The 14,509-nt window shown below is 42.6% G+C and overlaps 1 protein-coding gene across 8 annotated transcripts in view; it reads right to left on the reverse strand.

Moving 5' to 3' along the window:
- TDRD9 (tudor domain containing 9) overlaps positions 1-14,509 on the reverse strand; it is a 231,751-nt gene that overhangs the window by 12,813 nt on the left and 204,429 nt on the right. For all 8 annotated transcript variants that reach the window (XR_013162468.1, XM_077128393.1, XM_077128398.1 and 5 more), the window contains 3 exons: positions 13,065-13,174; positions 12,485-12,581; positions 763-901 (listed from right to left, as the gene is read on the reverse strand). Coding sequence is in view for 7 of the 8 variants with exons in the window: in XM_077128393.1 (XP_076984508.1) it covers positions 763-901; positions 12,485-12,581; positions 13,065-13,174 (346 nt within the window). In the remaining variant the exon portion in view is untranslated. The remainder of the gene's footprint in view (positions 1-762; positions 902-12,484; positions 12,582-13,064; positions 13,175-14,509) is intronic.

Here is a 14,509-nt window from a genome sequence, read left to right on the forward strand (position 1 = left end):
TTGTTTTCTTTTTCCACTTTTCATTTTTCTTACTTTGTTAAATGCAATAAAAACAAATTACAGAACCATGAAATATAAAAAACAAAACATGCAAAGTATAATTTGTCAATATTAGATTCCAGACCATTTTTTAAAAATATGTAATTGCTCTATCACATTGCTCTACCAGTTTCTAAATGCTTAACTTAATTTCTGTACTTATCACACCACAGACCAGTACTGGCACCTGTGGTGTGATAAGTCAGGGGTCATGCTTGGAGTGCTACTGCTCTCAAGTATGCCAGCACCTGACCATCAGCTCCACCAGCCCATCTATGCCTGTGAGAAGGATCAAGAGGGCCAAAGAATTTTGTTTCCACATTTCCAGATAAGAACCAGCAAAACATTCAGCTAGTTCAGACTTAAGCCACAAGAGACACAGAACAGGATTTGGACAGGGACCTGCTACAGTTCTGTCCTCCTAGTGTTTATTCAATTGCCCTGAAAAATATACTGTTCCAGGAGATGCCAAATGAAAAATTCAGACAGTATCATCTCTATCAGGAAAATATTTCTCATGAGAAGATAAGCAAAACAGGCAAATTAAAGCAATCCTCCTACACTGGCCAGTGCAGAAGGTGCCAACGGGTATAAACACTCCCGGAGCAGACCTGTGTGCATGCATCTGCAGCACCACGTCAGATACCAGGCTCAGTGTCACATGAGTCAACAACCGAAATCAAGGGCCATTTGACTAGTACACTGTGATGAGCACAGTTTTACCTCTATGATATCCTCTACGTTGAACTGAACATCAAAGGCAAGCTCAATGTCATGCTCCGGCAGGATAGGAGTCCCTGTTGTTGGATTCCATCCCAAACCACAAAGGGCTCCAGTATAGCATTTTCCAGCCTGATCAACCCTAAATGAAAAGTTTTCACAAGAGTTAATATTTCAAAATTGTTAAACCACCATTTTAACATTAAAGGAATGAACCAATGAAATCATCCTAAATATTGTCAACTCTAGTAAAACAACTAACTTTGTTTGTGCATTTTCCTCTTCCATAATATAGATTGCATACGGCTAAATATGTAAATATATTGTCACGTAAAGAAAAAATCTTTTTTAAAATTTTATTTTCTATAGATTTATCATCACAATCAACTTTTTTTCTTTTTCATGAAAAATAACATATATAAAAAAGCAATAAATTTCAAGGTACATAACAACAATTAGTTGTAGAACAGATTTCAGACTCTGATACGGATTATAATTCCACAATTTTAGATTTTTACTTCTAGTTGCTCTAAGACACTGGAGACTAAAAGAAACATCAACATAATCATTCAGCAATCGTATTCATTTGTTAAACCCTACCTTTTCTGTATAAATCTTTCTTTCTCCCTTTCAGGGTATCTGGGCTATGCCCATTTGAACTTTTTCATGTTGGAAGGGGCTGCCAATAATATGGGATGTAGGATGGGGGATGGAACTAGTTGATGTCTAGAGAGAAAATCATTTTTTTATTAACCCAGTATTTAAGTATCTAATTCTCACTGTTGCAGATAAGATGACGTAAAGAATATTTTTATCACCATGTTGTTTTTCTAACTACTTTTGAATTCCTTCCATGGGTTAAATTTTTATTAGCAAGACTTCTAGAGGAAAGGTTATACACATACTTATGACTTGTGAAAAAAGTCTAGCACATAGTAAAAGCTTAAAAGATGTTTGTCCCACCTTCCTATCCTAAAAGAATTATATACATCTATAGTACAAAGTTTTATATGCCAGTTTTATTCAAAGCTCACTTCCATCCCCAAACTCTAACCACAAGAGGGGCCTCAATTCCACGTCTAAGAGTTTTCCTGAATCTCTTCACCCTCTCCATCTCTTAACTGCCAACAGCCCGGTCCAAGCCACCACTGCACCTCACCTGGACTCATGTGATAACGTCCTGACCAATTTTCCCCACTTCTATTCCTGCTTCTTTCACTCTATTTCCCAGTGTTAGCAATGTCAGCCTTCCAAAACAAATCTAGTCTTATTACTTCTTTAAGGTTTTCAATAGTTTCCTAGTGCTTTTAGTGTAAAGCATGTACTTGTCACCAGGACCTGCAAGCCACAGTATAACTGAGGCTCTGCTTAGTTAGCTCTCTACCCATCATTCTCCCTTCCCTGCCAGGCTCCAGCTTCTCTGGAGACACCCTCTTCAGTCCCAGGAATATTGGCTCCTCTGGTGAGGAAACTTCCTTTCTAATACCATCTTCTTCCCCTCCTACACCACACCTCTCGGCACCCTCTGGAGTCTGCCAGGCTTCTTCTATTTTGGGGTATTAGTTCAAATGCTGTCCACAGCAGAATCAAGGAGTAATTATAAAATGATCAAGGAGTAATTATAAAATGAATGAACAAACATTAATACTAAATGTCCTTCAAAATATTTTGCTGATTTCCTTTGCAATTTTTCTTATTAAAAATAAATTTGGACCTTTTTCCATTTTTCCAGAACAATTTAGCTGTGATGAAAAAGTCCAGGCAAAACAAACATTAAGAAGAAGTCATACACATATATTCATTTCCTTTTCAGTTTAATGTAAATGAAAGAGAATCCCACTTTTAAGTAAATTCAAAGAGCAGAGACCCAGGATCCAAATTTACAACAAATTAGAGGGTATTTATTTTACACAATAGTCACCAAAATGTTTCTTTAAAAAGTATGCACACTTACATTATTTTAAATGTCTTAATTATTATGATTTCAATTTATTTCAAGCCTTTCCAGAACAGAAGTGATGAATAACAGAGGTCACCAAAATTAAGAGTTACAGCTAGTTTTATATTAATAAAATATCACATTTCTTCTACCTTACTGACAGCTGCTTAGAGACTTAAGTAGATCCATCATACACGGTAACATATGTACTTCAGCCAGCATCATCTTAAAAGATTTGGCTTTGACTCATATTAGGGTAGGAATTCTTTGCTCATCTGCTCTAAATCTTAAGTCAAATATAAAGGTAACCAAAGTAATGTATTCGATTGTCTTCTAGGAATTGAATGCTAAGTATTTACATGAACTTTAAAAACAGCAATTAAGACCATAGAAAAATATTTTAAACTCATTTAATGCATAATTTAGACTCTAACTGAAAATTGCAAAATTCATGATAGGAACAAAAGAAAGCACACTCCATAAAGAGTAAGCACAGCAAGGGTGTATCGTAGACATAAGCCATTTTGAAACAACTTATACTAAGGAAGTGAAATATATACTAGCTGACTCCTGCTATGTCTGGAAGGGCTAACTTCTTCAGACAGCTATATTTCAAGCAAATACCACAGAAAACAATACTGGCAGATCATATTGCAGGACTCCCTATGTGAACCAATAAGGAAAATATATATCCTCAAAAGTTAAACATTAGCCAATCTGAAATTTCCACATGAAAACCCTCTGTTAAACTCTTTTGTACTCATCAGCAAGTGTTACCTTACACTATTCCTTCAACCTTTAATGGAATTTCCAAGTCTTCTTAGGCCATCTCCTGAGAAACACTATCTGATTCCCCCCCTTCCTGCGCCCCAGGAAGTAGCTACAGGGCAGGACTTAATTTGGCATATGGGGAGTGCTCATCTGTCCCCCCACACCTGCTGAGCAACAGATATGCCTTCATCCCTCCATAGCCCTGTAAGGTCAAGATGGAGAGCCTCGGAGTTTAAAGACCCTCCCCACGGATGGGAATAAAGGATAGCACTGGTGTCTGAGGTCAGTCTTCCCCCAAGTTCTGAGAAGGCCCCTGGCAGCATGCATTCTCATCATCAAAAGGCACCTTTGCTTCTGCCGTAAAATGAAAAGATGGCTGATCTCTGGCCTTTGCAACTGGGGAAGCAAAACTAAGTTTCTGGAATTCCCAGAGAAAGAAGCCTCTTTTGGTCTTCCTGCAGTTCCCAGGACCACACCTGATAGTTCATATGCTAATGAAAAGACAGGGAGGGGCCAGGTACACCTGCAGCCTTGGGGGAGGGAGGGGTGGCTCTACCAAAAAACACCAACCAGGTGACTGGGGTAGGGACTCTGACTTCTGGGTAGGGAGGGGGCTGCCGTTAAGCTCAACCCCATAGGCACTGATTCCATCAATCACACCTGCATCAAGAGACCCCATGTAGCCTCGGGACCCTTGAGGCCACAATGGGCGTCCATGTGAGAAAAGGGCTTGGGGGGTGGTGCATCCGCTCCATGAGCAGAGGACAAGGACTGGCCCTTGAGATCCTCCGAGATCTCACCCCGTGAATCTCTTCTTTTGGCTTCTTCGCATTTGTAACCTTCTACTATAATAAAGCTATAATCATAACTAAGTGTAGTCCTTTCAATAAGTTCTGAGAGTCGTTCTAGCAAACTATTGAACCTGAGTGGGTAGTAGAACCCCTAAATTTGTAGCCACTGGTCAGAAATGTGAGAAGCTGGGGAACCCCAGAGCTTGTGGCAAAGCTTAAGAGGCCATCTTCAGGGGACGGCCTTATTCTGCCGGTCTGGCCTCACTTGGCAGTTAAGAGTCAGAACTGAGTTGACCAAGTACCTTGGTAGTCTTTGCAGCTGGTGTCCTAAGCTGTTGTGGAAGCTACTGTTGAAGGTGAAGAAGATTTTTTATACCATCACAGCTTTATTCTCATATTTTCTAAGGCTTTTTTAAAAATAGAGGATGCAGATCAAATTTTTTTCATTTTGTTAGGTGGAAAATAGGTAGGGAAGGGTGGAGGGGGATGTCGAGGAGGGGGCTGTGAGATTCAGGCTGAGACTAGAGATAGAACATTCTGAGCCAAACCACTGAGCCGCACAATTCGGTCAAGACACAAGATGACTAGGTCAATTACTGCAAGGGGGAGCGGAGAAGAGCATGCGCATAATAGAGACATAAGGCCACCTCAGCATAAGCATGCACATTATGCCCAACTGCGGTAGCAGAAATGGGTTTGACTCTGGGAGGAAGGGGCCAGCCTGCTCGGGCTAAGCCCACCTAAAAGGGTGCTGTGCCTGCTGATGTCTGTCTTTGCTTAATAAAGCTGATTTCTGAAAGCCACCTGCAAGACTGATGAAATTCTTTTCCCCACTGCTTCACCGAGGTATTCCTCCTGGGTAATTACCATTTTCAACATCAAAAACAGTACAAGTATACACTGTAAACAAGTCAAATTAGATTTTAGAATCTAGAGCGTGGCAGACTGTGTCTTCCAAAGACTTCCCATCCTGCACACCACTTTTATTGTGGGAAGGTGACACTCTTTCCTTGAGAGGAAAGGTCCAGGGTCCTTTCCTTGAGTCCTGCCAAGACTCTGACTGTAGCACAGGTCACAGAATGTTCTAGTTTGCTAGCTGCTGGAATGCAATATACCAGAAACGGAATGGCTTTTAACAAGGGGAATTTAATAAGTTGCAAGTTTACAGTTCTAAGGCCGAGAAAATGTCCCCATTGCAACAAGTCTATAGTAATGTCCAATCAAAGGCATCCAGGGAAAGATACCTTGGTTCAAGAAGGCCGATGAAGTTCAGGGTTTCTCTCTCATCTGGAAAGGCACATGGTGAACACAGTCAGGGCTCCTCTCTCAGCTGGAAGGGCACATGGCAAATATAGCATCATCTGCTAGCTTACTCTCCTGGCTTCTGGTTTCATGAAGCTCCCCGGGAGGCACTTTCCTTCTTCAACTCCAAAGGTTGCTGGCTCGTGGACTCTGCCTCGTGGTGCTGCAGCATTCTCTGCTCTCTCCGAGTCTCTCATTCTCCAAAATGTTTCCTCTTTTATAGGACTTCAGAAACTAATCAAGACCCACTCAGATGGGTGGAGACATGTCATCCCCTAATCCAGTTTAACAACCGTTCTTAACTAAATCTCATCAACCAGGGAGATGATCCCATCACAGTCCCAAATACACAGCATTGAATAGAGACTATTCTACCTTTAAGAAATGGGATTTATATTAAAACATGACTTTTCTTAGGGGGCATACTTCCTTTCAAACCAGCACATTCCACCCTCTGGCCCCTAAAAAAGACATGTTTTTCCCAAATACAAAATACATTAATTTCATAACAATATTAGAAACCTTAAACCTTTCAGTAGCAATACAATGAAGTACAAAATTAGAGACAGTATAAAATGTCATCAAGTCAGTTACAGGCATGGTCTGTCCTAAGGCAAAATTTTCTCCATTTGCTTTGGACCTTTGAAAACTCATCCACAAGTTATTTGCTGCCAACATACAAAGAAGGAACATTCACAGGATACACAGACACATTTCCATAGGGAGGAAGGAACACAGGGGTCACTGGACCCATACAGTTTCGAAAACCCCCAGGGCAAAGTCCATTAGATTTCAAAGTCTGAGACTCATTTATCCTCAGGGCTTTAGAAAGTGGCAGTCCCACCCTTTCCAAATGCCTACGCCTGCCTCTGTCTGAATGCAACCTTGGGGGATATTGGGGAGACCACCTTTTTCTCGGCTCCACCCTCTCCAAGCATTGGGGCCGCACCCGGGCTCTCTGCCATCTCCGGGGCACACACTTAACCCCTCCATGTGGTGGCAGCCAGGCTCCCCCCAAACCCCAAGGAATGTGCTTCACCTTCTCCAAGGCCTGAGGCGGCATGACTCTTCCATTGCAATGAGGTGGAAGGCCCATTCTCTGCCTTTGGGGCAAACTCACCCTCTCCACGGGCTTGGGTGGGTCCACTCTCCTGGCCCGAGGCTTCCTGACTTGAGACCTCAGCCTCCACGGTTTTACCTCTGAAGTTATTTTTCCTCCAATGTGTCCCTTCTCTGAACCCCTCAGTCCAGACTGGCAGCAGCTCTGTTTATACAGGTCCCACAGCACTCTCGTTGGCTTTCTATGCAGTAGCCTTGGATCATGCCCATCAGATATAAGGAGTTTCCACAAATCTTTCCTGGATAACTCCGTGTCCGATCCTGACTTTCTCTGAAATGACTGGCTTGTTCCACATTTGGTTAAATCCACACTATACTCTGTAGTCTCCCTTTCTGTAGGCCCAGAATTTTCCGGGACCTCAACTTCTGGTTTCTTTTTACTCAAGAGTTCAGTTTTCAGCTTATCTCTTTCCTGTCGCATTTCACTATAAGCTGCAAGGAGAAACCAGACTGCACTTTCGACATTTAATTTGGAGATCTCTTCTGCTAAATATCCAAGTTCATGGCTTTTAAAATCTGCCTTCCAGCCAAAGCCACTAGTCAATTTTGCCAGACTATCTGCCATTTTAAAACAAGGATCGCCTTCCTTCCAGTCTACAATAACACGGACCTCATTTCTGTCTAAGGCCTCATCAGAATTGTCTTTAGAGTCCACATTTCTACCAACAGTCTCTTCAAAACATTCTAGGCCTTCTCTATCAAGCTTTTCACAACTCTTCCAGAATCTTCCCCTTATCCAATTAAAAAGCCGTTCCAACATGTTTGGTATTTGCAAACTGCAGCAGTAGCACCCCACTCCCGGTACCAAAATCTGTTCTAGTTTGCTAGCTGCTGGAATGCAATATACCAGAAACGGAATGGCTTTTAACAAGGGGAATTTAATAAGTTGCAAGTTTACAGTTCTAAGGCCGAGAAAATGTCCCCATTGCAACAAGTCTATAGTAATGTCCAATCAAAGGCATCCAGGGAAAGATACCTTGGTTCAAGAAGGCCGATGAAGTTCAGGGTTTCTCTCTCATCTGGAAAGGCACATGGTGAACACAGTCAGGGCTCCTCTCTCAGCTGGAAGGGCACATGGCAAATATAGCATCATCTGCTAGCTTACTCTCCTGGCTTCTGGTTTCATGAAGCTCCCCGGGAGGCACTTTCCTTCTTCAACTCCAAAGGTTGCTGGCTCGTGGACTCTGCCTCGTGGTGCTGCAGCATTCTCTGCTCTCTCCGAGTCTCTCATTCTCCAAAATGTTTCCTCTTTTATAGGACTTCAGAAACTAATCAAGACCCACTCAGATGGGTGGAGACATGTCATCCCCTAATCCAGTTTAACAACCGTTCTTAACTAAATCTCATCAACCAGGGAGATGATCCCATCACAGTCCCAAATACACAGCATTGAATAGAGACTATTCTACCTTTAAGAAATGGGATTTATATTAAAACATGACTTTTCTTAGGGGGCATACTTCCTTTCAAACCAGCACACAGAATATGACCCTGGAAGCCAGGCCAGTTCCACATGGCTCACTCTTGGGATGAAGGCCCTGAGAACCCAGCCATCATCACGTGAGGAAGCCCAAAGGAGCCCACACAGAGAGGCCACGTGAGGAGGGCTGCACGGAGAGAGAATGAGGTCTCCAGCCCCCAGCCAGAACCAGAGACAGGACCTGAGAGTGAGCAGAGACAATCCCCATCCACTAGCCTTCTGTCTCCCACCTTGGGACAAAGATAAGCTGGCCCTACTGGAATTCCTATCCCACAGTACCTGGGAGCAGAAAAACGACAGCTTGAACACATAGTAAAAGGTCGACCCTCATTCAATTTCTAGCAGTTTGAACTGATAACCTTTTGCTGTTTTTGCTTTGAAAGATTCTTCCTCACTTGGGGTTATTTGGAGACACACCCTTTCAAGGTTGGAGCACTGCCATGGAGATGACACATACTCTAAGATGCACTAGCATATGGTCTCATCCCCCCAGATTTCCAATTCTACTCTGGAGCCTCCCCTGGGGAGGAATGCTCCATTAGGGTAATTAGCCATAATGAGTTCACTGAATCCCAATCTCAAATTGTCAGCTGCTCTGATTATTTAGGGAAACTAAGATTTCGGCTCCCCGTGAGAAACGGGAGGAGTGAGAACTGGAGAGCTCCTGGATAGGCATGGGGTACAACAAGCTTCATGGCAGAGAAAACTTTCAGCACCTAATTTTTAGGCAGTGCCACTGAGGACTGGGCCGCCCCTAACTTTTGAGGTGTTAGCTAAATGCAGAGGTCACAGTAAAGGAGGGAGTCATAAACACCAGCCACAGTCAATCTATGAGCCTGTACAGGAATGGGCCCAGGAGTCTCTACTTATATTTCTCTCTGCTGGATGAAGGGAAATAATATACCTCCTTTTCCTTTTAAAAACAGAAACAAAATGTAAAACAAATGAAACAAAGCGTAAAATCCTCACTTCTCTCCCTTTTTTTCTATAAAAAGAATATGGTGGAGGTGGCAAATACATCTATACGTATATATAGATACAGATATATAGATATCATTTAATCTCCAGGTTGCAAATGATTGCCATAGAGTATCAACAGAATTAAGAGGATAAACACTGTTGGTGGGAATGTCAAATGGTATAGCCACTGTGGAAGGCAGTTTGGCGGTTCCTCAAAAAGCTAAATATAGACTTGCCATATGACCCGACAATACCATTGCTAGGTATCTTCTCAGAGGACATGAGGGGAAGGACATAAACGGACATTTGCACACCAATGTTTACAGCAGTACTATTTACAATTGTGAAGAGATGGAAACAGCCAAAACGTCCATCAATAGATGAGTAGCTAAACTGTGGTATATACACGACGGAATATTATACAGCTGTTAAGACAGAATAAAGTTATGAAGTATGTAACAACATGGATGGACCTTAAGGACATTATGCTGAGTGAGATTAGCCAGAAACAAAAGGACAAATACTGTATGGTCTCACTGATATGAACTAACATTAGTGAATAAACTTGGAGAATTTCATTGGTAACAGAGACCATCAGGAGATAGAAATAGGGTAAGGTATTGGAGATAGAAATAGGGTAAGACATTGGGTAACTGGAGCTGAAGGGATACAGATTGTGCAACAGGACTGAATGTAAAAACTTAGAAATGGACAGCATAATACTACCTAACTGTAATACAATAATGTTAGAACACTGAATGAAGCTGAATGTGAGAATGATAGAGGGAGGAGGGCTGGGGGCACAAATGAATTCAGAAAGAAAGACAGACGATAAAGACTGAGATGGTATAACCTCTTGGAATGCCTAGAGTGTATAATGATAGTGACTAAATGGACAAATTAAAAAACTGTTTTTGCATGAGGAAGAACAAAGGAATGTCATTACTGTAGGGTGCTGAAAATAGATGGTAATTAATATTCTCAAATTTTACCTTATGTGTGAGACTAAAGCAAAAAATGTTTATTTGGTACAAAATTTATATTTTGACTAGTGCATTTCCTACTATAACTTATGTAGACAGGTTAATTGAACACCGCAAGTAAGTGGAACCTTGAGTAGGACATGAGATTTTGTTGGTTTGTCCAGACTGATGCCCCGATAAATCCCAGAGTGATTTGATCAGTGAATAAAAAGTAATCACAAAGTCCCCCTCGGGGAACATGGTATGAAAGGGGGAAAATTCAACTTCCACAAGTTGAATTCTTGATATTCTCACAAGCAGTGCAGACAATCAAAGCTATAGGCTGAGCCCCCAATCTTGGGGTTTGTTCATATGAAACTTAACCCCACAAAGGATAGGTCAAGCCTACTTAAAATTAGGCCTAAGAGTCACCCCCAAGAGAACCTCTTTTGTTGCTCAGATGTGGCTTCTCTCTCTCAGCCAACACAACAAGCAAACTCACTGCCCTCCCCCTGTCCACATGGGACATAACTCCCAGGGGTGTGGACCTTTCTGGCAACGTGGGACAGAAATCCTAGAATGAGCTGGGACTCAGCATCAAGGGATTGTGAAAACCTTCTCAATCAAGAGGGGGAAGAGAGAAATGAAACAAAATAAAGTATCGGTGGCTGAGAGATTTCAGAGTCGAGAGGTTATCCTGGAGGTTATTCTTACACATACTTGTCAGTCAAGATGTAGTGGAGAGGCTGGAAGGAACTGCCTGAAAATGTGGAGCTGTGTTCCAGTAGCCATGTTTCTTGAAGATGATTGTATAATGACATAGCTCTCACAATGTGACTGTGTGATTGTGAAAACCTTGTGTCTGATGCTCCTTTTATCTACCTTATCGACAGATGAGTAAAACATATGGAATAAAGATTAATAATAGGGGGAACAAATGTTAAAATAAATTTACAGTGAAATGCTGGTGATCAGTGAGGGGGAGGGGTGGAGGGTATGGTATGTATGAATTTTTTTGTTTTCTTTTTATTTCTTTTTCTGAATAGATGCAAATGTTCCGAGAAATGATCATGATGATGAATATGTAACTATGTGATGATATTGTGACTTACTAATTATATGTGTAGAACGGAATGATAAAAATTACGAATGTTTGTGTTTGGTGTTTTTTGGCATTTAAAAAAATTTTAAAATTAATTTAAAAAAAAGATCAAAAAAAAAGAATTAGAGGATAAAGCAACTTCACCCAGAGACCTTGACTTTTCTTTAAAGAAGTGGCCCTGTGATTGCCTCTCTAGAGCAGCTACCAAATGCTCCTGGGGCTACCCATGCTGTGGAGATGATTTCCTTTGCAGGTGTGCGTTAGACGGTGATCACGAATGGAAATTAACGGGTGTGTACACAACAGAGTAGCACCTCTTCAAAGGCTGCTGGCACTTCTTCGAAGACTGTCAGAGAACACACCTACAACAAGGACGGGTCCCGGAGGCCAAGTGAACCTCAAGGTCTCCCTGTGCTAGCTGTAAGAAACTGAGCACCTGGGGTGAAAGGAAGAAGGTGGACCCCTAGATTAAATACTTGTTTCACCTTCCAAAGTTTTTCAAAAATGGTTACTATTGACGCCATAATTAAGAAGAAAAACACACACACATACACAACTAAGGGATGTTATAATGTCCCCATTTACACAGAAAACCACCCTATCTCCTGACTGCCATGCTGAGGAGCATGTAGCTGAGTCTATGGACTCAAAGCCAACTAACTCTGTCTTCCTAGTCAGAGGAGCTGCCCCATATTCTGGCTCATTTAATTGCAGCAAAGCCTCTATTTCTGTTCGTTATGGTCATTTCTGTCTTGTCCACCAGAATATGACTCCCAAAGACCAAATCCTACTCCTCTCTTAACCCTCCCTCCCCCAGGTCAAAGCCTAGCTTAGAGTTTTACCCACAACAAATGTTCTGCAAATGCCTCCTGATAAAAAAGAAAACCATATAGAGCAGCTGCCACCACTGTAAGGATGTTTTCAAGAGCTCTGCTCACGTCACACCATTCACTCCCCTAAAATCTTGGGGAGCAATTCCTGTTTGATCCTGGCACCCTAGAAAAGCTCAAAATCTGCCGAGCAATTGTCTTTTTACCTCATAGCTGCCATGATAAGAGGACTGATAAGGTTTCCCGTTGATGACTGGCTGCTGGAAAACTTATAACCACACTCACAGCCAACTAACCACTGAGTATTCATCATCACAATAGTTATCTTGAGCCTATTCCTGGCTCCATTTTTTTCTTCTTTTGCCCTACTTTAATTTAAGCTCCCATGTGATATTGTGTGTGCCATCTCCCACCTGCGCTCTCATCTCACACGTCTATCAACAACACACCTGTACGGGCATACACATACCTTAACTCCATCACTGGTGCAAACAGCATGCTGAGGAGAGCTGGAAGGCCAGGAATGTGGGGCATCAGAGAGGTTTCTCTTAATAGCATAGTAGACCCTGTCAGATATTCACAATCACAGTCAAGGCCAGGCATTTAGCTCACACTGCTCAGAAGGTTCCTCCTCCTAGGAAACTCCTCTTCTGTGCAGTCTGCCCCACCAACCCACCCCAGGACCCTGCAGACAGATACCCTGCTACCCTGCTTCAGCATCTGTCCCTCTTTGGTAAAGACCTCTCTTATCTCTCTCCTTAGCCTATGAGATTTCTTCCATGGCCAGGAATTTGGGTTTGCTCTCCACTGCAGTCAAGCACAATGGACTGAATGAATGACCAAGGAAGTCATCCTGATTCCCATATAAAAGGAAAAGTCATATAAGCCCTTTCCTAAACTTGTACCAGTTGATACACTCAAATAGCCCAAAAGTACAGTACAAATGCATAAATTTGTCCACTAATTTTAGGAGAAATAATCTCTAGGAACTGAAGCCAAGGAAAAGAAAAGTAAACAGAACAATGAACAAACAGAAGCCCTTTAATTACCAGTCGCATTGACAGAGAGAGAAGCCGCAACCAACATTCTCTGGTGAAGATCTTCCGGAGCATCACTGATAATTACAGAGTTGATGCTTTCCTTCTCAATCCAGATACACCTGAAATGAGGCACAGTGGGGACAATCGCTGGGAGCAAAGGGTGCCTGACCCAACAGCTCAGCAATGCATTACACCCACCCCAAGGTGAAGACCTCTCAACCACGGAGAAGCAATTGCTAGCAGTGGGCAACCTATTTGAGACTCTTCACCATCTCCCTTGCAGTTCTCTCTTTTTCACCCAGGACCCCTTCAGGCTGGGGCTTCTTGAGCTGGCCCTCGAGTCTGCTCCTCCCATCCTCTGGGTGTTCCTGACCACTCCCTGGATCTAGTACTGCCCACATGCTGCCGACTTCCAAAGCTCTCCCTCTACTCCAGACTCCCCTTCTCGTACCCCCAACCTGTACCAATGAACATCACCTCCCACCCAGGCAAAGGGAGCTTGCATGGCTCACTACATTCATTTCCTTTCACCCTCAAGTGCCCTGCACTACGGCAGCCAAACAAGGGTACCTCAGCTCTTCTTGTTTCCTCATCACTGACATCTAACCAAACACAGCTCTGTTGATTCTACTCCTGAAAGCAGCCCCTGCCTTAGCACAGCCCAAAGTCTTCTCACCCTGGATTATACCCATGGCCAGCCTCAGAAGCATGCTTCCTGCTCCTGGAGACTTTAACTCCCGAATTCACACTGGGGCTCCTCAAATATTTACACAAATACAGATCACCTGAAGATCTTGTAGAAATACACAGATTCTGGTGGGATCTAGGCCTATGTAGGGCCTGAGACTGCATATCTAACAGGCTACTCGTCCCGGGATGATATTCTGAGCCAGAATTCACTTGGCAGCCAAAGTTGCCATTAAAAATGTGCATATTAAAGGTTTCTCAACTGACATTAGAAGGGAGTCTAAAACATGGCTTATAAAAAGCACCCTTATCTAGTCCCCTGCTTATTTCTACAAGTCTCATTGTTCTCTGGTCCCCTGTTCTTCCCAGTCTAGTCTCCAATCAATTCCTCACGAGTGTAAACTCTCACATTTAGGCCTGTGTCTATGCCACCGGACAATTCTGACCTAATCTTCACATCCTTTCCCCACTAACACCTATAGCTTTGGGGCTAACTCCTTTGTAATGTTTCAGTCTCCGTTTTTTCTCGAAAACCTCCATGGATTTTAGAGTGTGGTCTCCCTCTGAGGTACTTTCATAATGTGCTACTGCCCCTATCAAAACCCTCATCATGTTATAGTCACTGACTTTCTTTTCTGTATCCATACCAGATGATCAATTTTTGCAGGCATCAACTATAACTTGTTCACCACTGTTTCTCCCAAACTTTATCTGTTCCTGGCACACTTTTGAGTGGGCACTCGAAAGACTTTCTAAATGAATAACAA

The sequence above is a fragment of the Tamandua tetradactyla genome, chromosome 14 (assembly GCF_023851605.1).
Source record: "Tamandua tetradactyla isolate mTamTet1 chromosome 14, mTamTet1.pri, whole genome shotgun sequence".
Classification (NCBI taxonomy): domain Eukaryota; kingdom Metazoa; phylum Chordata; class Mammalia; order Pilosa; family Myrmecophagidae; genus Tamandua; species Tamandua tetradactyla.